This window comes from Pristiophorus japonicus, chromosome 16, assembly GCF_044704955.1.
Source record: "Pristiophorus japonicus isolate sPriJap1 chromosome 16, sPriJap1.hap1, whole genome shotgun sequence".
Classification (NCBI taxonomy): domain Eukaryota; kingdom Metazoa; phylum Chordata; class Chondrichthyes; family Pristiophoridae; genus Pristiophorus; species Pristiophorus japonicus.
This window is the reverse complement of record NC_091992.1, coordinates 120,723,059-120,749,352: the sequence shown is the minus strand read 5'-3', so window position 1 is coordinate 120,749,352 and position 26,294 is coordinate 120,723,059. Positions and strand designations below refer to the sequence as shown.

The 26,294-nt window shown below is 38.9% G+C and overlaps 2 protein-coding genes across 3 annotated transcripts in view; both read left to right on the top strand.

Annotated features, from left to right (window-relative positions):
- cog1 (component of oligomeric golgi complex 1) overlaps positions 1-17,163 on the top strand; it is a 42,053-nt gene extending 24,890 nt beyond the window's left edge. The window contains exons 9-15 of one of the 2 annotated variants that reach the window (XM_070857763.1): positions 4,036-4,197; positions 6,582-6,709; positions 6,836-6,944; positions 7,919-8,028; positions 9,187-9,265; positions 9,892-9,947; positions 13,129-13,215. In XM_070857763.1, coding sequence (XP_070713864.1) covers positions 4,036-4,197; positions 6,582-6,709; positions 6,836-6,944; positions 7,919-8,028; positions 9,187-9,265; positions 9,892-9,909 — 606 coding nt within the window. In that variant the 3' untranslated portion in view covers positions 9,910-9,947; positions 13,129-13,215. Of the gene's footprint in view, positions 1-4,035; positions 4,198-6,581; positions 6,710-6,835; positions 6,945-7,918; positions 8,029-9,186; positions 9,266-9,891; positions 9,948-13,128 lie in introns of both variants that reach the window. The other variant, XM_070857762.1, reaches the window with a different exon arrangement.
- Positions 17,164-21,123: 3,960 nt separating this feature from the next.
- map2k6 (mitogen-activated protein kinase kinase 6) overlaps positions 21,124-26,294 on the top strand; it is a 122,183-nt gene continuing 117,012 nt past the window's right edge. Inside the window, exon 1 of the mRNA XM_070857764.1 lies at positions 21,124-21,158. Coding sequence (XP_070713865.1) covers positions 21,135-21,158 — 24 coding nt within the window. The 5' untranslated portion in view covers positions 21,124-21,134. The remainder of the gene's footprint in view (positions 21,159-26,294) is intronic.

The following is a 26,294-nucleotide window of genomic DNA, read 5'->3' as shown; positions in this document are numbered from 1 at the left end:
AAAATATGGGGGAGCCAATTTAAAACCGAGTTGAGAAGGAATTTCTTCTCTCAGAGGGTTGTGAATCTGTGGAATTCTCTGCCCAAGGAAGCAGTTGAGGCTAGCTCATTTAATGTATTCAAATCACAGATAGATAGATTTTTAACCAATAAGGGAATTAAGGGTTATGGGGAGCGGGCGGGTAAGTGGAGCTGAGTCCACGGCCAGATCAGCCATGATCTTGTTGAATGGCGGAGCAGGCTCGAGGGGCTCGACGGCCTACTCCTGTTCCTAATTCTTATGTATGGGCCTGCAAACTTTCTTTCTCAACAAATGCTTTGTTTCCATACTTATCTTTGTTTAAATAAGACATTTATCTGAGAAACAGAAAGGCTGAAATAAGTTTAGGAATTGGTTTTAAGAATAATGTCAGGCATCCTGATTGGCAAGAATCCATACCTTAAATACTTTACTTTTGGTGAATTTTGGTGCTCATCAAGGTACCGGTGTCAGGGAATGGAATAACTTTTAACTTTCAGCACCTGGGGTCTTTATTATGCACTTTCCCATCAAGTGTGGCAGGTGCAGAGTAAAACTCCATGTTGCAGCCTAACCTCAACCTCAGGAGAGCAACCTCACTTCACCAATGTTTTTTCCTTTTCCCACACTGGCCTCTTTGCAAAGGTTTGCTTATTTATGCCAAATTGTATACAGTGGAGCTATGCCACTAAGAACAGGATTTAGACTGCACAAATTTCTTGAAAGAAGCTTATAGGTGGCAGGAAGTACATAATCGCAGGATATTTACAAATGAAGAAAGCCACTTGGCCCATCTTAATTCATTTTTCTGGAGTGATCTGAATGGACTTCCATGGTGTAGCATCCAGTTGTTAAATTATTCCAAGATTTCTGTCTCCACTACTCTATCTGGACGTTTATTCAACATGTTGATTATTCTTTGTCTGAGAAAGAATTTCCTGATACCAGTACCAAAAAAACTATTTGCCGGTTTGAACCCGTGTCCCCAAATTGAACTCCCACAATTTAATTTGAAGTAATATTCTGCATTTACTTTCTCTATAGCCAGAATAGTAGAATATAAGTCAGAGGAGGTCTCTACCTCTAAGATCACCTCTTGGATGCTTCTTTCCCAAGCTGAAAAGCACACGGCTTGTCTCATAATCAGACCCCAGATACTGGTCATCGTCCTTCTGGCTCTTCTCTGCGCCACCTCCAGCCCTTTGATTGTGCTCTTGTTTCTTGGGAACCAGAACTGGATGCAGTATTCAAGGTGCGGTCTGACTAGAGCTCTGTATGGTTTATCATTAGCTCCTCTGACTTATATTCTACTATTCTGGCAATGTAGTTCAACTTTGTTGATTGCTGCTCCAAATTGATAGGACATATTTAATGTCGAATCTACTAAGGCTGGCTCCTAGGTGTCTTCAGCTTCATCTGTAGTTATTTCAACACCATTCATGGACTATGCATATCATCTATTTGTTTTTCCTATGTGTATTTTACACTTGTCTGCATTGAATTATTTCCCATTATTTTGCCCACTTGCACCTTTTGTTCAATTCGTTTTGTAATTTTTGAGTTGCCTCCTTCAATTCCACTGCTCCATCTAGTTTGTATCATCTGCAGATTTGACTGCTTTGAGTGTATGAATCCAGGACATTGATATAAACAACCCAGCAATCTAGGGTGGATTCACCTCCAGCTGCCAGAGGTGCAAGAACAGTGCCGTTCAGTCCACTTATCAGTACTTGCTTTTTAAAAAAGAATTGTATCAAAGAATTGTAATATATTTGACTGATTTTGTGTGCATTTTTCGGAATATTTAATAAGCACTGCGGACTTTTTTTTAAGGAGATTGACCAAGGTGTTGCTGGGCCCTACACTAAAAGAGCTGAATTAATATTCATAGTTGGAATGACAAGATTGTTGAAACACCTCGGATTAACTACAGTCTTCATTGCAGTTCACTCAGCTTGCCTTGTCCTTCTCTGAGCTAACTCCTTTAATGATGGAAGCATTTAAATTAATTTTTAAAAAGCTGAGATGTAAAGGCTGTTATAGAGAGTCATATTTTGTAAGAGTTTGATTTTTTTTTAAAGAGGTACCAATGGCATGTTTTCATCCATATAATTGCTTTTTTGGATGCCCAGTAATATTGCAAACTAAACGGCCCAAAAATTACAGTCGGCGGCTTAGCTGCGGAGTACGCTGCTGACCTGCGAAAACATTACAAACTTACTCTGTGCGAGGCCCAGAATGGAGACTTCCTCTTCGGCGCTGCAGAATTGTACGTAGCATATGACATCAGTGAGCTCAGGAACTCAGCGTACAGCCTATGTGTAAAGGAAGACACGCCCACAAAATCTGTCAAAACTAAGTCACAGCCAAAGAAGTTTCTTTCAGTCTCTTCCATTGAAATTATATTTTTAAAAGCTTCTAAAAACAGTAAATTAAACTGGTACTTGGACTTATTTCATATCAGCACTTTTTATTTCATAAAAAAACTCCCAGTAGATAAATCTATTTTCCTTGTTGCAGATGCATTAAATTAATTTTCGAGTTGAAAGGACAGAATTGGTCACTGAAATCTGATAGATGTTCATTTTATTTAACTTATTCAACTTCTCAGGTACAGGTTGAATCTCCCTTATCCGGGTAAGGGATTTTTCTGGATGAGGGGTGGTCACGTTAAATTGAGTGGTACAGGTACTGAGCAGGGGGATATTGGGACTGAGAGTGCGACAGGAGATCATGGAGGATGGGGGTGGGGGCAGTAGATTGTGGGGTCAGGTCAGCGATTGCGGGAGTCGGCAGCGAGGAAGGACTTCAGTTTGTTCATGTCGGAGTTCTGCGCATGCGCCACCCGCTGGCCGGGAATGGTTCTGGACGAGGGGTGGTTCTGGATAAGGGAGTTCTGGATAAGGGAGGTTCAACCTGTAATTAAAATGAATACTTTCTATCTGATTATCTCTCTGGCCTTTTGTGCTTTTAAAGTATGTTTTTTCATGATTAATCAAGTTAATTTTCAGTATTTAACAAAGTAAAATAGAGTATGCTAAATAGTGTGTTCACATGAAACTTGCAAAAATAACAAAAACAAATCTTTATCTACTGTTTGTACGATTTGAATATGTGCTCTCTGTTTAATGATGTAGAACTAAAGTACCTGAAAGATAACATTGCCTCACTACACATTGTTGCAACAAAACTAAACATTATCCTTGAAACCTAGAATTGATTTCTGTGCAAAGTCAAACATTCTGAGGGCACGCACTGCGCTGAGTATTTTTAAACTTTAGGACATGTTTTTACCCAGGCTATTTAACTATTTGCTCAAGTACGTCTCTCTCATACACATAAATAGCACCAAATTATATTGAACGTTGAGATAGAAAAAATGAAACCTTTATCAAGTTTAACATGTTTCCTGGTTTTGAAGATTGGGTGTCACTACTGTACCATGTCACACTATATATAGTTTAATTTGAAAGGCATGGCAATTTGAACCTTAAATCGACTGACAAAATAAGTTTGCTCCACGTACACCAAAACTTCTTTAAGATGTGAAACAGGCTCCTGCGTCTGCTTTCAGTAACCGTAAAATTTTTGAGCGTAGTTGGTGGGCAAATAGCCCAACTCTGCGCCAGCAATTGTAATTTTCAAGGCGATGCGGATGATCTGTCGAGGCGTACTTTGACAGATTGCATGTTTGGGATTTAACTCAAGCACATGTGGAAATCCTGAACTTGCGATATATTTCAAAGGCGGTATGACGGTGTACTCAAGTGTGCTGTCATACCCACTGCAAACTCTGGGCCAATATATTTAAAATCTATTTTCCTTCCTTTATATTTTACTTTGCATTTCCAGACTTGTCAGTGACCTTTCTTTACATTTGCTTTAGCAGTTTGCATTTAACTTTTTTAAGTACTAAATCACTTGGGCTGTTGTTTATTTTCAGTAAATATATTTTTCAAGAACGTTCAATTATTATTCACGCACTTAATTTGTTTTGTGGGTTTGATTTTTCCGAAGCCATCATGGTACGTCCAGTCGCTGCTTTTTCACTTGTGCCAAGAGGTAAACCGGGTTGGAGGTCATGCTGTTCCTAAGGTCACACTTCAGGAGTTGCTGAAGACTTGTTTGGATGAGGTGCTCACTGGTTATGAAAAATTGTGCTCCACGAAACTGGATAAGGTGTGTATGTAAAAAAAAATTCATCAGACCATTATTGGTGTTCCTCGGATAAAACTGTAACTGCAAAATAACTACACTAAGTATTCAAACAAACTCCTAAGTCATGGCATGCACTTCAAAAGGTTAACAATTGTGAGTCTCATTGAACTCCGATATGTGTCGCTGTCTTTAACTCCTTTCTAGCCCATCCGTTGTTTTTTAAAATTCAGATCTGTTGACCAGTTTGGTGTAGACACGTATGAAGAATTGTGTCCTTCAGTTTGGTATTCGGGGATAAGCAAATCGACATTTATTGATTGGATAACGGCTGTAAAAATGCTACACGGTGTCTATAATTTCAGTGCAATACTAGAATTTCCTTTGCATCTGTCACTTGTCTTACCCAGGAAATTACACATGCAGCCACAGTCATCCAAGATAGACCATGTTCACAATAACAAGCCTGGTGGTTGCAACATCCCCCCCTCTACCTCAACTTGTAATGTGTTTTATATTTGGTTAGTTGATGATGGCATCTGTAATCCTTTAAATAAAAAACACTGTCACTGATGTTGCTTTCATAAAGCAAAAATTAATTTATTCGAATAAGATATAGAAATTAAGCAATCTGTGCAATCCATTATTTATTGCCCGTCTGATTTAAATTTCAAATGTTTATGTACATGGTATATATTAAGTCTTGTACGTGTTACTAATTTACTATGCAGTTGGTGCATCCACACAGAAGATCAACGTCTTTGCTCTGTCATTAAACTCAAGAGATTGTGATGAAGGCTGAAGATTTTTAGCCATTTTACTACCAGCATAACTTGAGTTTCATGAGCAGCACTTTCCTTGAGCTGCTCCCGTTTTTCCACCATAACTTCATTGGAAGTACGGCAGAAACCCTGTGTATGTTTGTAAATGGGGTTTCTGTCACACTTCCAGCAAAGTTACATCGGTGGAGCGGGAGCAACTCCAAGGAAATTCTCAACCATTATGTTTAAAATATAATATTTTTAGTGCCTTAAAATGCCAGTACTAAGACCAGCCTTCTAATCCTCAATTTATATGTATTCTCTGGCAGAAAATCTATGAATATCTTAAAAGTTCCTACTGGCCTGTTTTATCCCCTATCATGGTGTCTGATCCACTGCAGGTCTCTATTGCATGGATAATGTACAAAAGTGTGCTAGAGACATCTGGTGGTGGTTATTAGATATAGCAACAAAGCTTTGACCTTTGATCCTGCAGACCAATGTTCCCGCTAATTTTTTTTGGGTGCACGGCTGATTTAAATGCGCATGCGCAGCCAATTCAGATGTACACGCATACGCGGTTTTTCCATTTAAAAGCTGCGAAGTGGCCTGCGCGCGACCTCTCGACCGCCGCGCAGCTGAACACATACACCGCTCCAGACCTGTTGTTGTTAAAGTAAGTAACCAGAGCTGCGATCGCATAGAAGATGGAGATTACTCATTTTGATGTGCAGTCCAAACAGTTAATTTGCAAAAATAATCTACACTTCTTCAAACCTGAGAACATTTTTTAACATTTTTCACCCAAGTATGAAAGGTATCAAATGAAATTCTCACATTGAAATGTGAAAGCAGATTAAAGAAGCAAATCATTTAACTCATTTTTCTTTCAGTATTTTAGGTGGCAGCAGTAATTTGGTACTCTTTCCCCCATGGCATTTGTCTCAAATAGTTGCTTTGATTATCCACTTGTTTCTGCATTCAAGAAAATGACTTGCGTAAATACAAAAGACTTGAAAAACTTTCTGTACAACCCCGAATAATCCCTCTATTTTATTTGCAATCATATGAATGCCATTTAGAAATTGCTAGTTCCTGATTGCACTGATAATCCACTGACAGATCCTGCTTACATTGGCAACACCTTCCCCACACTCTCCAATATCCACCTAAACTCAGTATTTGGGAGATGCTAAAGTCCACAATGTTTTGCATGAGCCACCAGCAACATTGGCAAGTTATGTTCCTGGAGAGAACTTATGGCTTTATTTGTTTGTTTTATTGTTAAAGTTTATTTTATTTAATGCTTTGCATCTGCATTGCCTCAAATTATTCCTTATTTAAGGGGGCAGGCAGACAACCAGCTGAATTACCTATGGCATTATTACATTGTTAGAAAGATATAATCGTTCCTAATGGCCGTTGGTTATAAATTCCTCTCCTTATCGGGAATCACTGGAACTCTGCTACTTTCAATAACAGGGTGATTATGGAGCTGTAAGAAAGATCCATAGTACTTCAGGATCAGAAGTCCTTCATTCAAAAAAACGATTTCTTTCTGACTCAAACAACTTCAAATGAGAGGTTACTGAACTAACTTCTTTGGAGCATAATTGCTAAATGTGGCACGAATTTGTTCTGTTTCAGGTTGATTCTGCGTTCCCTTTAACCCAGAATAGAGCTCTGCAATTGCTTTTTGATCTTCGGTACCTTGGTTCAGTGTTAACAGCCAGAAATGAAGAGGTGAAAAGCAGCAGGATCCAGCTGGACCCGAGGTACTGAACGTCTTTTAATTAGTGAAGTTATTTGACTTAAATTTTTATTTTAATATACTGGTATTGCAGAGACAAATGTTTAGAGTATCTATCAAGGTTGATGTTCTTCTGTGTTTATTGAATCAGGGTTCAGAATGTGGCTGATATGTTGGAAAGCCATATTGATCCGTTTGATTTGGATGTTTTTACTCCACACCTTAACAACAATCTGAACAAACTTTCTCAAAGGACCTCAGTAAGTACAGCAACCATGTTCAAAACAAACTTGTCTCTGCTTTCTCAAGTTGCACCCTTGGCTGGGTTATTGGGCCAATACTAAGTGAAATGGAATTGTTTAGCTGATGGGTGGAATGGGAAGTTGGTGGAATATTACCATAGTTTGCACTTGGCTGGCCGCAGATTGACAGCAATGTCTGTACAGATATCGAAGCTTGCATGCTTTCATGCTTCCCTTCCGAGATGCAGTACAGATAAAGTAGAAATAAAATATATTTTTTACTAGAAAATGTATATACCTTCCATTATAAGTGGAAAAAATGATGTATAATTACTCATTTACCTCTTTACAGGCTGTGCAGTATATTTAGCATTGCCCGTTAAATATTGCAAACATCATTATTATTGATAACCTACCATTATTTAAAGGAGTATATTCTCTGAGGAAGACGCATAGAGCATTCTGTTTGTAAGCCTTTGTGTACCGGTAGGTACTCATGTCAAATGAGCACATTGACGGCTATGACCTTGTGCTAACCAGTTTTGATGTACTGTGGCACTGAAGCAAATCCTTAATGATACTATAACAAAGCAACTCCAGATATCCGAATTAGCCTCATTACTGTACTGCTAACCATATATAAAAAAATAAGACATCTAAAACACAGCTATACCAAGTCCTGCTCTTGCATCGCCCCTATTCTTGCTGCCCTAAATTGGTTCCCTATCCTTCAGTCCCTTCAATTTAGAGTGTTCTTCTTTAATTTCCTAATTGCCAAAAATGTGCTTTTCATTGGCTGAAAGTGGGATTAAAGACTTGTTTTCCCACCACTGAAAGCTCAGGCTGTTGTAACCACATCAATCTTTGAAATGTAAAACCTGCCAAAGCAAGGTATGGTTCTGATGAACAAATCTAGAGTCTGACAGAAGAATGTTGTACCTGTATTGATGAAGAAAATCGCACTTTGTAAAATACATATTTCTGTCCCTTAGGTACTGTTCGGGTTATTAACAGGCACAGAGAAACAATACATCAGCAGAAGTGCAACGTTTAACTCGCAAGAACCTCATAACATCTTGCCACTGGCTTCTAGTCAGATCCGGTAAATGAATCCTCATTGCATTTCTGTAGCAAGCTTGAAAGGGTTCTACTGCAGTAAACTTGTGCACATGTTTATGTGGTCTGATAAGAATTGCAATACAGTCCAAACTTGATAATATTAGATCCAAAACAGATGATACTTGCATAGCTCTAGATGCCAATATAATTTTGCTATAGACAATAAGGATTTAACAATTGTGGAAACTGGAAGACCTCTATTCTAAAGAGTTGCTCATCAAAAATGTGTTGGGTAATGCTCCAGTGAAATTCCTTGGGATGTCTTGTTAAGTAAATGCATCACATAAATGCAAGTTGTTGTTGTACTGAATTTAAGTTTGCTTGATCAGACACCCACCCCTCCGCCCCTCATATTTTTAACTATTCGTAACATAGTAACCCTCTCATCTAGCCTACCTATCCACTGTGTTTCCTTGGTCCATTTCTAATAACCCTAAATCTCATTTGTTGACTAGAATCTGGTTTCTTCTTGAAACCCATTAAGGTTGAAATACATCAGCCAACCCACTGATTCCACTTCAGCACCATTGCTATAGCTTGTTTATCGTACAGACTGAAGTTCTAAAATCGAATTCTCCCAAAGTAGGGTAGCGAAATCAAAATACTGCGGAAGCTGGAAATCTGAAATAAAAACAGAAAGTGCTGGAAATACTTGTCAGCGGTCAGGCAGCATCTGTGGAAAGAGAAACAAAGTTAACATTTCAGGTCGTTGACCTTTCGTCAGGGTAGCACTTGCTTAATAATGTGTTTCTTGCAATAAAAGGCAGCAAAATTAACACAACTCAGAAAGGTAAAAGGTCCATATTGTGGTCAGTTCATGTTTGGCTGAGTAATGTTGCTCATGTTCAAGTGCATGTAGACCACCTGAGGTTTTGGCAACGACTTAGTTTCCAATGTGTGTTTTTGGTGAAAAGTTTTATTCCCTACCTGCCAGCTGGCAAACTGGCCCTGATAAAAATGAAGAAGTGTGTGCAGCTGGCGCACAGAAGCAAATTTCAATTTCTGCTTTGACGCAACACATTAGCAGGTCAGCAATTCAGCGAACTTACTGGATTTTAATACATTCTGCAGCTAATTTGCTCACTTGTTCTAATTTGTCACTCGTGGTTAACTAAACCGTATTATGAATCTGTGTTTCCAGATTTGGTCTGTTGCCACTTAGTATGACAAGTTCACGAAAGCCTAAATCATCAATCCGGGGAAATGAAGTTAAGAATCAGGTCAGTGTAATTACTTTGTTTCTTTTTAGTATTACTATGATGTATAGACTTAGTTTAAAATATAACTTTAGTACTATAAAAAGATAGTGTCTAAATCCTTAGCTTTTACAAATGTGTTTATGTACCTCATTGAAGATTCTGTTTGTTTGCATTTAGTATATTGACCTGTTTTTCCTAATCAAACAATAGCAAGGCGGTACTCTGTCAAATTAGTGTTAGCTGTTATTCACCATTACGATGTGTTACTCAAACAGTGGTGATGAATAAAATCTATTTGTACTGCTCTTTTATAATGTACACTGCTACAAACAGAGCCTGACAACAATTAAATAAATTGATATTCTGGACAAGTGGCAGACTTTTTTTCTGCAAATACCAAATACTGATCAGTGGAACAAGTGTGCCATCTTGACAAAAACAACCCTTAGCTGTGCTGTTGTCCCAGTGACCAAGACAATGGACGATTTTGATTGTGTCTGTGTGCCACTGTTTAATTGGTACTGTGTATTTTATTTTTATTGTCAGTACTGCACTACGTAGTCTTTCAATTATGACATTTAAGTAAAAAGGTTACATATTTATTTGTAATGTGTGTGATTTAATTTAACTGCTTTCTGTAAATTCAGTTTCAGTTGACACATTGAACTGTCACAGCTACAACCTCTTGATGAAGCTTCACTGGGTATTTCATGGTCCTGTGTGTGGTGTATTGGCTTTTCACTGCAGCTTGAGTAAACGTGCACAGTACACAGTGTTATGATCGGGTAACTGCCAATACCAGTGTGTTTGTAGTGTGAAGCTGCAGTCAAGCCTACTTAAGGCTAACTCTGCTGCAACCAAATGCTACTTTGAACCAGCCCGATTCAAAGTGAAATAATGTGACTCTGAATTAAATTGTCCCATGAAAATAGATAAGAAATCTCATCTCTTCCAAGTAACGAAAGAATATGAGCTTCACATTGATTTTTAAGTTAAGAACTTCCTGTTTTCCTAGCAGACTGACATTGAGTTTTCAGCTGACACCATAATGTGAAATAAGCAGAACGCTTATAATGTCAGGAGTACACACTCTTACTGAAATATTGATTTGAAACTGCAAAAACTTAACAATGTTAAATATTGTATTAAAAAAATTGTGCTTGCCCTAACTTCCCTACCCCCATTCCCACTTTTTCACATTCTCTATCTCTATTTCTTTAATTTAACGTGTACTTTTCAACCTGATCTACCTTTTCTAGCCATTTGCTAACTGTAAAACCTTTCTAGTTATCATTTTTCTTCATCCTGCTTCCTGCCATGTATTTTAAGAGGAACGACAGTACTGGGGAACTGAAAGGTAATTCCAGCATCTCATAATGTGAGAAAATGCCACAAAAGTTTAAGAACTTTTTTTTTTTCAGTCTTTCGTTAGCAGTGCAAATTTTTTGATTAACCGAACCTGCATCAAAACAGGTTACTCCAAATGGGATTTTTGAAAAGTACAAATGTCCTCATCTAAATAGCACGTCATCCAAACTCGTGACTCGATTATATTTGTACAATCTAGAGTTAGGAAACAAAAGTAGTGTTGTGGATTTATGTACAAGCGTTCAATTTATCATGATTTTAGTTAAGGTCCTTTGCCATACAGCATGTATCTAAGAAAAATACCAGCAGTCTAAATGTTAATAATGAACACAGTATTGAGAGTACTATAACCTTTAATTGTTTAGATTTTTTTTGTTTTCTGCTAAATTGAAGTTGATATTCTGGAGGCTCTGATGCTCTGAAATTGGATGCTCTGCGAAATTCAAATGCACTGGTTTTATCGTTACCCAATTGTAATAATTTACCTCTTGTTCCCTTGTTGCCTAGTTGAAAGTTTTTTCTGTGGCTTGAGTGTGTTCTGTTTGTGTGCATCATTTGAGCTCTTTAGCTGAAGCTGTGAATAATCACCTGGATGTGACTTGTGATGATCGACTGATTATGCACAGATGTTTCAGAAGTTACTCTGGAATTAGGCAGGCCAGGTGAAAAAGGCACTTTTCCTCTTTTACTATGGCTACCACAGTTGAAGATGTAGCAATTTTAATACTTGGTTGCAGTTGAATATGTCAAATCATTTGAGGACTGAATTTTTAAGTAACTTTTAAATTACACATTTTTTTAAAAATCCGGCATCATATATAAAAATGTTCTGCAAATAAATATCTAGTGCTGAGTGCCATGAAGTAAAATTAAATGTGAAGTAAAATTAAATATGTGGAACCGCAAAATTATTACCTAGTCTTAGTATTGATGATTCAGCTGAAAATTGTCATCTAAAACGCTGCCATTAGTCCTCAGGGGATTAACAGTCTTGTTTCTGATGCTCACTGCATACCTATAAATTGTTTGTATTCCAAATTCAGTAACTTAATTTACTGCTATGGAAAATATGTTTGTACTGCAGTACCTCTTGGTTGTTCTTGTCTTTGAAGTGTTGCTGTTGGTTGCTACTTTGCCATTCAGTTTGTTTCAGTATCCATCAACGTGCATGTGTGAAGTGCGTATTTTTATGAAATGCTGCACAGATGTGTGAACAATTTCTTAACATAATAACACAAACAAAAAATCTATGTTGATGTCATCCAGGGACATTTTATTGAGGCATAATTTGTTATTGGTAGTGAAAGGAGTTTAACAAGTGCCTATGTTATGGGGAGCTTTTGGATAGGAACTTTCCTAAATTCAGATCTTCTCTTTTATCAGTTGTATAAGACGAAAATTATCATCTCAATATCAGGAATTCCTCATTAGTATTGTACAACTTCTGATGTGTACAGCACAAATAGAATATGCTGTCAATGTGAACTGTTGACAGACAGTCTGGTAGTTGTACTCAAATAGATTTGACTACAAATTTACTGCAAAAGCTTAATATTTGGTTCCAATGTATTTTTCCTAGGCAAGTAACCCTTGCATTGCAGAAAATGTAATGTATTATAGCATGTGGCTGTTTGTGTTGTCAAGTAGACGATATGTGTCACTGCCTTTTTGACTTGCTGGGAAGGAGAAGGTGTTGGGGGGGAAATTAATCTGAACTTGCTGAGTGACATTAATTCCAAACATAGAAAAGTGTTTGGCTCTGAACATTAGCTATCCTCTGTTTAGTACCTTGAGCCAATGGAAATTTCAGTTGGAGCCAAAACTGGTCCCATAGATCTCGTTTGCTCTGTCAGGTGAACAGCTGTGTGACTAACCAGAACTAATCTAAACGTAATAGTATTTTATGTCATCTCTAGAAGCGGAGTGAAAGCCTTTATCATTTTGTCATAATTAATAGCAGCGACAGTCACAATAATAGCATCTATTTACCTTGTATGATCTGTTTTACTCCAACAATTATGCTCCTGAATCATGACAAATCAGCTTGATTTCTGGTTTGCACATTTTTGTTAGTGAACTATGACAACTATTACTTAATTTTCCAATTTACAGTGCTGTGTGCATACAATAACGTGCTTTGAAATATATGGCCCATCTGTAAAGAGGAATCTTTCTGAACCAATCTCGCAGTTTGGAGGGGAGGATTCAACCTTGTTTCTGTGGGGGCAGGAATGGAGCAGGTTCAGGATTTTATCGTTTTTATTTTCCTTTTTTTCTGGAAGTGGGGTGGTTGTGAGTTCATGTAATCGTTAATTGAGCTAGTTGACCTGATAAGGAAGCTAAAATGTTCATCGTGAAGTTCCAAAAGTGTAATTATTGCAAACCATATTGGTTTTGCTGTGAATAATGAGAGTTTAATAATAGCTCTGCTGTTTCACTATTGCACTTGGAGTATTGTACAGTAAATATACCCAGGATATAGCGTTTAAAACCTTTTTTTGTCTTTTTTGGTATAGATGCTTCCGACGTCCATCACGGAAGATGCAAGTCTGAGGCCTGGCTCCTTATTTCGGCAGCTGGCAGCTTTTCAAGAAGATGATGCATCATCATCATCGCCATCCCTCTTTAAATTAGGGTGGCTATCTAGTATGACAAAGTGATAATGCCAGCTTTTCAAAAAAAAAATACTGGTGGATGCAAGCTATGATTATAGATGAAAATTAATAAATACAATAGTATCACCAACTACCATTTAATGTAAAAATGATATTGCTGTCTGTAACTTACAAAAATATACTAATTATGTATTTTTAACCATGTGCAGCTGCTTTAATGTAGCAATGATCATATCTGTTACCATTATTAGGGTACATTTTTTCTATAAAAAGCATATATCGGTATCATGTGGACTGCAGTATGTCAACTTGGACCTTTATTGAATTGAAATATAGATCAATTCCTAATGACATTGAATTAGTTAAGCAGATTGGTAACATGAGCATGTCTCCAGGGTGCAGGGGCAGCATTTTAATGAATGGCTTCTACAGCTGTTCACATGTGCAGCCATTCTCTCTTTCAACGTGCAGTTTTTGTCAGTACACATCCATCAAATCGCAAACTCCCATTCCATTAGCACCATGGGATATGTAGTCCTAATTTGATGATGAAGTCCCATACAATATCTCCCAATGTTTGCATCTGTGCCCTATTAAAGAAAGATGTAAATAAAACAGAGCTTAGGGGGAAATTTCCTGTTTTTTCTATCGAGCAAAATTATAAACTGGAGCACAATGTGTTTTGAAATTTTAGTCCAAACACAAAACAGATTGCCTTCTTTACAAATCACGAATTCTCTCTCCAGAAAAGTCAACACTAAAATGTTTGCTGAGGAGTTCCTTCAGCTGAATTGAAGCATTATCTCTTTTTCTTACTAGTGCTTGTGGAAATGAATAGTTGGATTATTGCCATACTTTTATACGTTGGTGCTGGAAGCAGCACTGGCAACTCAGCAAGAGAAAAAGCACAATTTCTCGTAACCTCCCAAATGAAGCTGCATTGACAAATATAGCTGTCAGTAACATGCCCCAACCATGAAGTTTAACTGGAATTTCATAATCCCAAGCTTGTAAATGGTTCAGCACTTTAGATTACAGCCCCTCTGTAATAGATGAGCACCACATGTTCAAGTTGCATCCCCCCTGTTGAGGGCCTACTGTAGACTTTTCGTTGAAACCTTGCCTGAAGAGTCATTTAATTTCAATGCAACCAAAGCTTTTTTCCCTGATTGCAGCATTATGGTTCGACATTGAATACTGCCGTATTTTGACACACAAGCTTTCCGCTAATCCTGAGGTATTCCACTAAAGTTCGTTTTAAATCATGTAACATGGAGATTTGACTCTTGTTTCTTGGTTGGCTAGTATCAAATACAGCTCAATATATGGTCAGGGCTAAATTATTTATTGGTATGTGTCCCTGATTTGGTATTGGGCATATATATATATATATATATATATATACAGGTACTCACAGCCAGGAACACATATGTTGCATCAGAACTACAAAGTACTTTTTAACTTTCTGGGAAAAGAATATGTTGGATAAATAAAATGAACTTGCTGGGAGGCATTAAACCCAAACATAGAAATGATTAGCTATTCTCTGTTTAGTTGCTTAAGCCAATGGAAATTTCAGTTTGAACCAAGACTGACACCAAAGCATAATTTGCCCTGTCGGGTGAATGGCCGTGTCAGGACTAATTCAAAGTAGTATGTAAAGTGTCATCAGAAGCTGAAAGCCTTCGTCATTTGTCATGGCCAATGAAAGGGATAGTCCCAAATAATAATGTCTTACCAAATTATAATGTTTTACCCCTAAAATGATCATAAATCATCTCTGACAGGGCTTCCATATTTTTATTATTAAATGACAAAATCCATAATCTTTCATGCTGTTAAGTATGGGTTGGACGGTGTGCTGTGAAACATGGGGGATATAAATTTGTGTCTGCCCGGTTTTGGGCCAAAGGCAGCAATGTGGCCACAATGCGTTCCCGAACCGGGAGGCTTGAGGCTGACCTGAAATTCTAGTACATATTAAATTCAAAAGGTACTTAAACTGCACACTTAGCTACTTTATAAACTCTCTTCATTGTATAGTTCTTATTGCGACCTTGATTACATAAAATATCTCGATTCTTACCAAGAACAAAACATCTTGGCAGTACCAGGAGTCTAAATGAGCACAGTTTGCTCTGTCAGAGAAATTAAAAAAATTCTCAGTAACAATGGAAAGAGTGAACAATCAATGATTACCACTGTTTTGACGTTCCCTTTGAAACTAGTTCAGAAGATCAGTTTTCCCATTGTTCAACTGGAGAAAATTCTAGCTCATCAATAAATTGATGTCAGTTAGGCAGTGTGCCAAAGCAGATGGTGAAAGAAAGGTAGTGCTGGTGTCATCAGCAAATACATGAAAACTGACCTTGTGACTACTGATGATGTCACCTGGGAACAGCGCATAAAGCGTGGCAAGGATGGAACATTGGGGTACTCTGGAGGTGAGCACAAGGAGATGAGGAGATATCATTCCTGGAAATGTGTGTGTTCCATTGGGACAACTATAATGAGCCACTATGGAAAATTTAAGCATAACCTGCAGTCACTGACACCTTGTCCTATTTATCTTTGGGGATCAAGTTTCAGAGTCTCACAGTTCCTCATCATTTCACCATGACTGGATTGAGATTATAGTGATGAATGATACTTGTGCTGCAGTTTCACAGTTTTTATGTTTATTTGCTCATGTAAGATGTTGTTGATTATATGTGCACATCATGAACTTGGAGAAACTTGCTGCTATAACCTGATTTGCAAGACCAAGACTTCAGCTCAGAAGTTTCTTCATTATATATTTATGTAATGTCTCCAAGCCTAAATTCTCCTACTATTCCAGGATCATCCTTGAGGATTCCTCAAAGACCAACCACCTCTCACCTACCCTTCTGCACCTTCCATCCTTGCCTCCAATACCAAATGCAGGGACCTTATGGACCTTTCTGTCTCAAAAATCAATCTGATGTCTATTCCTCCTCCTGCTTCATTCCCATCCCCTTAACCTCTCCTGTATTTGAGGTGTGACCCCCCTCCTCACCTGGCCATTTCTTCTATTTGATTCATCTGCTTTCTCAACCCCCCCCTCCCCAACCACCCAAATCCTAGATACTCAACTATCCATGCCTCAACGTTTGCCTACTACTGATATCCTCCACTGTTGAAACCAGTATCACCACCATCAAAATCTTACTCTTGACCCTTGTGTACTTTCTGCCATCCCATATCTAACCCCCCCTTGCCCAGCTGTGTGTGCCCTTCCCAACATTTACTCTGAAAATCCCTACATCTTGTTTCTGTCTTGCCTACAGCACTGACTGCTTTAGTGAAAGTCAGCCTTGTAATTTTGTTTATCCATCCTAATCTTTTGACCGTTCCATATTATTTGGCCGTGAGCTATTCCCTCCTCTATGGTTTCTCCTCTGTGGTGCACCCCAGTTCTTCCTCATGGCTGCCATCCAACGGAGCCATTTCACTCCCTTCTCTAGCATTCTCATCTCATTGATGAACCTCTCATCTGCTCCCTTGATCACCTCCTATACAGCTATACAGGCTTCTCACCTTCCAACTTCATGTGCCCAGTCCCATGATTGCCTACCTATCTGCTAGCAATTCCCCTCCTTTAGGCCTACTGTTATTTCATCCTTCCTCAAGAAATCTACCCATAGCCTTTTCATTATCTCCAATTGCTGCCCTATCTCAACCTTCCCCTTCCAAATTCTTGAAGTGTATTGTCATCATGCAATTATGTTTCCACATGTGTGCTGATGCCATCTAGCTTTGCCTCTCTGCCTCTTCCATCAATCCAAAGGCTGTTGCTTCAATTTCCAACTGTCTAACTGATGTTCAGATCAGAATGAGCCAAAATGTCCTCCTGCTTAATCTTGGCAAAACTGAAGCCATCCTTTTTAATTTCCAATAAAATCTATTTTTCGCTGGCCTTGACTCCCATCGCCTTACTAGTAAGCAACTCCAGGCAATCCAAGAGGTGCAGAACCTTGCTTGGCATACTGCTCGACCTTTAGTTCATTTTCTTACCTCGCATCTCGAATGATTAGGATCACTTTTCATCTTTAAAGGATTATCTGCCTCCACTCCCTCTTATAAAACCTAAGTCCAGGCTTAACTTATCTTGAGACTTGATTTCTTTAATACTCTCCCTCTATGCCTCCTTGCATCAGCACTCCATCAACTCAGTAAACTATCACAGCCCATGTTCTCACCTACACTTTCCATCACCCATTCTCTCCAATCTCCATTGCTGCCTGTGCATCAATGAGTTGATTTCAAAATCCGCGTCCTCACTTTCTCATCTCTCCATCTCCCTGCTGCAGCCTACTTCAATGATCCTTCCAGTCTTCTGAGCCTCTACCAATGGTCTTCTTATTCCCACTCCCCCCATTCTATCATCGGCGGCCCTCATTCATCCAATATATTCTTGTCCTTTGGAACCATCTGCCTATTTACTATTTCCCTTGGCCTTGTCCTTTGTGTCTAAAACCTCCTCAAAATCTATCTCGCTCAGCATTTCTTTGGTACCCTTTCCATTTCTCCCTCCCCCTGCCTATGTGGTGTCCACTGTTTTTGGTCCACCTAATGCTCAAAGGCTTTGAAGCATTTGTCTTGTGAGGAGCAGTAAAGAAATGCAAGTTCTGTATTGGGCAATGCACATCAGAAGAGAACAGCAGAAATTAAAAAAAAATACAGATGGTAATTGTAATAAAGAATGCATATTCGTTACATGCAGAAAGTACTTTTTTTTAAAAGAACCTTTAACTGTTCCACCAGGTGTCATCCCAACTCGAACTGTATTGCCATTCATTTGTCTTTGTAAAATTCATGTTCCCTGAAGAAAATGCAAAATGTCTCCCTCTTGTGCTGTTCTGAGGATATGCAGGGTGTTTTTTTTTATTGATGCCTGCATACGTGATTGTTTTAATAGCAATGGAAAAGGTTTATCTAATGACGTTATCTTGAGTGACATCTGAATGGTTTATAGTGTAGACAGCCAACCTGTTATTACACAATCTGCAGTTGTATATCAGTTCTTTGCTAATTTAATCTCGCCTATTTTAATTTTCCATCTCTGTTAATTTTGTTCCCATTGTTCCGTATGTTACTTTACAGAAAATGGACTCATATTTATACTTTCTTATGGTTCTTTTGTACTTTATTCCTTTCCTACGGACATGCACTTGACACACTGACTTTACCTTTTTGGTTTCTTTTTGTTACATAGCTTGTTTTGGGTAGAAAAAATGCACTTCTTTATTACTTCAATGTAAGCAAGCCTCTCCAGTAAAAACCTGAAGCTATCAAACATTGCTCTTTGCAGACATTGTTTTTTCTACTGTTCACATTTTGGTTCCCCTGGCCTTTCTGTATCATAGAACTTTTCCCTGTACGAGAGGGTGGGCAACCTGTTGCTAGCCCTCCCCAGTGCTGGCCTTGATCTTGCCACTAGGAGGTGTGAGTTGCCTTAGTGACCTGATCATTATCTATTTCCCCTCCTGTTCTGTGAGGAAGGCCCTATCCTACTGAACGTTGGTACGCCCACCCATTTACAAGATCAAGATCAGCAACATTCTTATTAAGCTACTAATTTAAAAATAAACTTTATAGGTACTTCTGGGCACAAATTCCAGCTATATCTGTATTGTGGTGAATTGATCATGTCTGTACTTGTTTTTCTTTCTCTCGTGCAACTATTCATTCCCTGATGGAGAAGTGTAGCCAGATGATTGCCTTTCATATTTACACCAGTGGCATGAGCTAATGTAAGAACATAAGAAAAAAAGAAAGGCTTGTATTTATATAGCACTTTACAACCAATCAAATACTTTTTGGAGTGTAGTCATTGTTGCAATGAAGGAAATGCAGCAGCCAATTTGTGCACAGCAAGCTCCTACAAACAGCAATGTGATAATGACCAGATCATTTGTTATGTTGATTGAGGGATAAATATTGGCCAGGATACCAGGGATCACAACCCTGCTCTTCTTCTAAATAGTGCCATGGGATCTTTTACATCCAACTGAGAGCAGATGGGGCCTCTGTTTAATGTCTCATCCGAAAGACAGCACCTCCGACAGTGCAGCACAGCACTGGAGTGTCAGCCTAGATTTTTTTAATGCTCAAGTCCTTGGAGTGGGACTTGAACCCACAACCTTCTGACTCAGAGGTGAGAGTACTACCCACTGAGCCAATGCTGACACTCTTTAATGGACCAGTTTAAATCCATTCTTAATGGTATATATTGACGAGCGTTCCCGATCAAATCCCATTTCACGGTGCAAAGGTAAGCTGGTTGGAAAGTCAGTAAACGGAGTTAATTGTGATTATTTCTCATCAGCAGTTGTGTTGCCACATGAGCATCTAATGCTCCTAATAACTTTATTTATAGGATGGCATGTGTACATTTGATAAGGATGGCCATTTCGGTTTGACTGGCAGCACTCTCCATAAAATTAGGATTGAAATGTTTTTTTTAAATTATGGATTGTGTAGTTTGAAGGGCAGTTGAAAAGGTGCATGTAAATGCTCTAATATTGGCGTTGATCTTTAACTAAACCATTGCTATGACAACAACTTGGGCTGTGTTATTCTGTCGCCTGTGCAGCATTTTCTTTGCTGCTCCTTTGGGATAACATACTGTCTTTTTATTGCAATGTTTATGAGGGTACAAATTGCTCTCCTGCTTCCCCCACTCCCTTCCAAACCAGCACACACATTATCTGCAGCCAATCAGATTTCAGGTTTCCTTTTGTGCTGTTGGAACATATGCAACAGCAGATTGAGAATAATTTACATGTGTTACCCTTCTTTCTGGAATTGGATGGCTGCTTATAGCAACTCACTCAGATAATCTAGCACATTCAATTCACAGAAAATGGTTGATGGCTCCCTTGCCCCCTCAACATATTTTACATTGTATAAAAAAGGAAAAAATATCCAGCTTCTTCCATGAAACAATTATTTATCAAACCAGATGTTCGTCAGCAGAAGACCCTGATGCCGTATTTAATAACTTTCAGTTGGCTCATTCCTTTAACAAAAGTGTATAGCCGCAATATAAAAATGCTATGCAGACTAAGCAGTGCAAAAACAAGTGGTACTGGACGCAATCTTACACAACCACTTAGATAATCATCTGATTCTGTTACACCCCAAATTGATGACAGTAATATGTATCGTCCTGGTCACACTGTCCTGAACTGCACAGGACCAAGAACAACCCCAGCAGAAATCAAATCGTGTGCCAAAACCCTTTATGTGCAAAGTAGTAACAAAATGCACGGGATTGAAGTAATACTTGTAATTGAAACCAGAGAGTACAATTGACATTCATGAACTCCTTGTACTGAATTCTTGCGGTCTGAACCCTTGACTTCATTGTATTTAGCCACCTACTCCAATCCCAGGCATCGATTCTGCGTGACATTTGAACTAGTATCTTTTTTTTCTATATTCATGGAAACTTGCACACCAGTGCAGCAACTTAAAGTGTATTTCATGAAAGAGCCCCCTCCCTTAGTTTGAAATAAAGTTCCTTCTCAATGAAGACTACAATTCCCAGAATGCCGCCTCCTCCTGCAGGAAGAACGTGATGACACGGTGAGAAGTTTGGAGCTGGTGAACTCAGCTCCGGCCGAGCATGTAGCTGCAGCTCCGTAATTACCGAACAGCTTTTTTTGCAATTGCAAATCTTCTGCTCTTTGCAGCTTGCTTTCGAGCCGTGCAACCAGCCATTCCCTCTGCATAGCTCGCAGCTGCAAGAAATCGCTCAGGATTCTCAGGTGGATGAAAATTGAGGGGCAGCAATCTTTTGCATCTTTGTTGCAAAGCTGAAAAGGCAAAGTCTTTTGTGATCCCCTCCCCCTCCCCTCCCAGCAGGGGAAAAAAGAAAAAAAATGTCGCTGTCAAAAGGAGGTAAGGTTTGCACAGATAAATGGGGCGATATTTGAGTAGAATGCAAAAAGACCTGTGCTTTATGCAAAATGCAACGGTGCACCTTGAGCTTTGCAATGTCAGTGCTAAGTTTCAAGGCTTGCAGAGCTGATTGCATTTCCTGTTTTAGCTGAACAAACTGAATTTGCATTTTGCAGACAGGATCCCGAGGCTGGGTTTTGCTGTTCAGCTGGTCACTGACGTATTTGCATTCCGATTACTGAGCTCAGGGTGCTTTTTTGCAAACCGATCGAGGTGCTAATATGTTACGTAAAGCAGTGCTTAATCGAGGAGGGGGGAGCGTTTAAATGCGTTGCATTGATAAGCAGAGCTGCGCGCAACCATAATTTGCACCGAGAGCGCTCCTTTTATACACGTAATAAATGCATAAACTTAGCAGAAACGTGCAGTGCAGTTCGTCAAAACAAAAAGTGCAATGCACGATTCGCAAATACTGAACTAAATTGCAAAAGTAATTTTCCAACTTGCAAAAAAAAATCGACTGGTACTTTCCTAGGTTGTCGCAGTATATTTGAAGTACATAAAGCTATTAATTATGCATTGCACTATCGAGTTGTGAACGAGACCAAGTGGATCTTCATTGAATTTAACGATCTGTGCATGCAATAACGTTGGAAAGATTATTCGCCGCTTTCAACACTTGAGCATATATATTACACAGGAGTCACATCTGACCAACAGCGTGCTAATATTCGACTCGGCACTCTCACGTTTTCCAATCATATTAAACAAATCCTGTGTCCGGTGCAGTGTGTGTGAATTGGCCATTTATTCCCTGCAAAACACAAAGAATGGACTCATCTGTCGCCGCCTTTTACATCGATTAGAATGGGCTTTAGCAACACCGCCAGCGCTGGAACACTATTGGTGCACAATAGCAGGGTCCTGCCCCCAGACACCCTTCCGAGTGACTTTTTCTTTTGAAAAAAGCCTTTTAATCACGACTCACCTTTGCCCATTTGACAGTGACACTTGCTTTGCAGAGTTACTCGCATTCATAAACCGAGACCTTTTTTTTGTACCTCCTTAAAATTAGCGCTTGGGGTGTCAGTGATGAGAATGCAACTGTTCTTTTTTCTATTGTTTGCAAGTGATCGAGCTTCCAAGTTAGCCAGAATGGGAAGAACAGTGAAGCACCCTTTACACAGCCCCATTTTACCCCCCATCCCCAGCCTGATAATCTTCGTTACCAACATTCTTTCCAAGTGACACTTCGTGCCAGATGCTGGCGGCTTGGTGTTGAGGGGACGTTTGCTTCAATTCTGTAGGAGGGGAGAGGAGGATATATCTCCCACTGTCAAACATATCTTGGTATGGGTTATGGCAGAATGTCCCCAATTCTTACTATTGCACCGACTCATCTTACCCCGGACCGTTCGGAGGAGGGAGGCTTGCCCCGTCAAAGTTGAGTGAACTCAAACCCGGCTTACAACACTCCTGTGAAGCGCCTTGGGACGTTCTACTACATGAAAGGCGCTATATTTAAATGCAAGTTGTTGTTGTCCCAGAGGTGACGGACATTAGTATTGGAAGAGAGGGACCCGCTGGGAGTGATATTTATGATCAGTAAGAGTGACTTGGCTTTCAGAAGTATTTAAGTATACAGAGCAGTATGTATTTTAAATCTTATATTAAAATGATTATTAGTTCTAATTTGTGACACTTGGCTGATCCGTAACAGGCAGTGTTCAAACCGCTGTCCAACAATTGCATTTATATAGCGTCTTTCATGTTCGTCCCAAAGAACTTCACAGACAGTTAAGTAATTTTGAAGTGTTGTAAAGGGGTCAAACGTCAGCCAATTTGTGCACGGTAAGGTACCATAAACAGCACTGAGATGAATGGCCAGATAATCTGTTTCAGTGATGTAGGTTGAGGGATAAATCTTGACTAGTAAGCCGTTAAAAAATATATATATATGTATTTCCCAGTTAGGAAACATGTGGTGTAATCTAGTTGATTGTAGCTTCCTCCAATCTGTCATTTGGAGTGATATAATTGAGCGTGATGCATACCCCACTGTGAAATGGATCCAGGTGTTGAGCACCAGTGCAACCTGCTCAGATTATCCACATTCAGTGGCCCTGGTAAGGTAGCAGCTGGAAATGACTTCAGAATTTAATATATTATATTTCTTTTGGTGATGGAACTGTTTTAATACTTTTAATTATGCTGCGAACATGTTGGAAGAATTTAAGGCTTTATTTGAAAAATATATCCAACAGGTACAAAGCATTATGATTAACACCTGTAATGGCAATTTTTAAATAATGTAATTTTTTCAATGCTAAGTGTTGATCTTATCAGAGGAATAACTTGGCTGTATGAGAGTGTCCAGTGGTATTAAGGAACTGACTAGCACACTAATTCGTGTTCAGTTAATGGTACTGATGGTTGACATTCATTTAACTTTCTCAGAATGCCATGGCATTGCTACCTAGTGTGAAATATAAAATAATTACAAATAGATCATGTTAATTATTATTTTGTCACATTCCTTTTGAAGGAGTCCTATTGACGAGTTTCCTACAGCTCCTGGAAACAATTATTTGGCATATTTATTTTATCTGCTGTGGGTGCAGGGCAATCTTTACACCAAAGTGAGCTAATTCATGCATCAAAACTGGAATATATTCTTCATGCACTTTTAGATTATAGATTCTCCTCCACCCTGTGTAGTACTATGTAAAGGAATATTGTCCCAGTAAATTGCTTTATAAAAATCATGTGCGAAGTGATACATTTTGGTAGAAAGAATGAGGAGAGGAAACATCAAATAAAGGGTGCAATCCTAAAGTGGGTGCATGAACAGAGAGACCTAGGGATATATGTGCACAAATCGTTGAAGGTGATAGGGTGGGTTGAAAAAGCATCTAAAAAAGCTTACAGATCCTGGGCTTCATAAATAGAGGATTAGCGTATAAAAGCAAGGAAGCTATGATGAACCTTTTATAAAACACTGGTTTGGTCTCAACTGGAGTATTGTGTCCAATTCTGGGCACCGCACTTTAGGAAGGATGTGAAGGCCTTAAAGAGGGTGCTGAAAAGATTTACGAGAATGATTCCAGGGATGAGCGACTTCAGTTACGGGGATAGACTGGAGAAGCTGGGGTTGTTCTCCTTAGAGCAGAGAAGATTGAGAGGAGATTTGATAGAGGTGCTCAAAATCATGAGGGGTCTGGAGGGAATAGATAGAAAGTGTTCCCATTGGTAGAAGGGCCGAGAACCAGAAGACAGATTTAAGGTGATTGGCAAAAGAACCAAAGGCGACATAAGAAAGAACTTTTTAACGCAGCTAGTGGTTAGGATCTGGAATGCACTGTCTGAAAGGGTGGTGAAGGCAGACCCAATCACGGCTTTCAAAAGAGAATTGGATAAGTAACTCGAGGAAAAAAAAATGCAGGGCTACGGGGAAAGGGTGGGGGAGTGGGACTAGCTGCAGTGCTCTTGCAGAGAGCCGGCACAAGCTCGACGGGCCGAATGGCTGCCTTTCGCACTGTATCCATTCTATGATTCTATTCTAATTGCCAATTTGCCTTATGTAATGATCCAAATCTTGCAGGATCTCATTTGTTTGACCATATTTCTATAAATGCTAAGTTTGGTACTAAAATTCTTCAGAACAATCCTGCCGAAGTGAGCTGGTCTGATCTATTTGCATCTGAGATTAGGGAACATGCAACTTAGGCAGTTTATGGTTGTTCTATTAGCTACTGTTCCCATGTGAAAGCCCCCTTCAGATGGTAATGCTCCTTTCATTACACTTATTTACACACTGGTATTACATTTGCAGGCCTTCACATTTTTTTTAAAGCCCAAAGTATTTCTATAAGGGATTGATCACGGCTAATATTATGACTGAACTTGGATATGATAATGGTTTTGAGATTGGTTAGCATTAAACTAATGGTCAGAAAAGTTTCCAAACTTGTTGGGAATTGAGCTTGCTCAACATTTTTTGTTTCTGCTTTGTTTTGTAATACAAAGTAGTTTATGTAGTTGGAATGAATGAATCTTTAAAACTGATAATGAAAATGGTTTCAGATTGGCAGTAAAGAGTAGTAATGTTATTTATTAATAATAACTTTTATTTATATAGCCCTTTAACATAGTAAAACGTCCCAAGGCGCTTAAATGACCAAGAATATGTAAATTGGAATTTTGGCACGAGGTTAAGCGAAGGTGTTTATTATTGCAATTGGTTATTGGGTACCATTTAGTGGCACTGTATATGAAAGAATTGATCGCAGAAGACTACAGTATATGCAAGAAAGGGCGGTCAGATGCAATATTTGGAATGTCAATTGAATGCTGAGACTGTAAATAATGAAGGTTTCCCAGTGCTCTGGCCCACCACAATGTTGCCATTCTCTCTCTCCAGTGACCTAATGTCTTGCACAGTGATTAGTTTTGATTGTACTCGCTTTCTTTTTCTTTCAAAGTTCCAATAAGTACTGTCTAGTTTTATTTTGGAGTAGAAACCCTGGACCTTTTTTTTTTAAAAAGAAGCAACTTTAAAACGACATGAAAAGAGCTTTCAGCTGACCAGTCCAAATCCAACTGCAAACCAAGTAAAGGTATAATACGCACAGTCTTGATGTAAAATAGAATGAATACAAATGAACTGGGATTTTCCATATGTTTTCCCACATGAGCGGAAATTAAATCAAAGTGATAAGTATAAGTGCATATGTAACATGAGATAGTGTTGGCTAGTGACACAGTTAATTCAGAGACTAGGGTCCTGAACTTAAGGAAAGGTAACTTCGATGGTATAAGACGTTAATTGGCTAGAATAGACTGGCGGGTGATACTTAAAGGGTTGACGGTGGATAGGCAATGGCAAACATTTAAAGATCACATGGATGAACTTCAACAATTGTACATCCCTGTCTGGAGTAAAAATAACACGGGGAAGGTGTCTCAACCGTGGCTAACGAGGGAAATTAAGTCCAAGGAAGAGGCATATACATTGGCCAGAAAAAGCAGCAAACCTGAGGACTGGGAGAATTTTATAATACAGCAGAGGAGGACAAAGGGTTTAATTAGGAGGGGGAAAATAGTGTATGAAAGGAAGCTTGCTGGGAACATAAAAACTGACT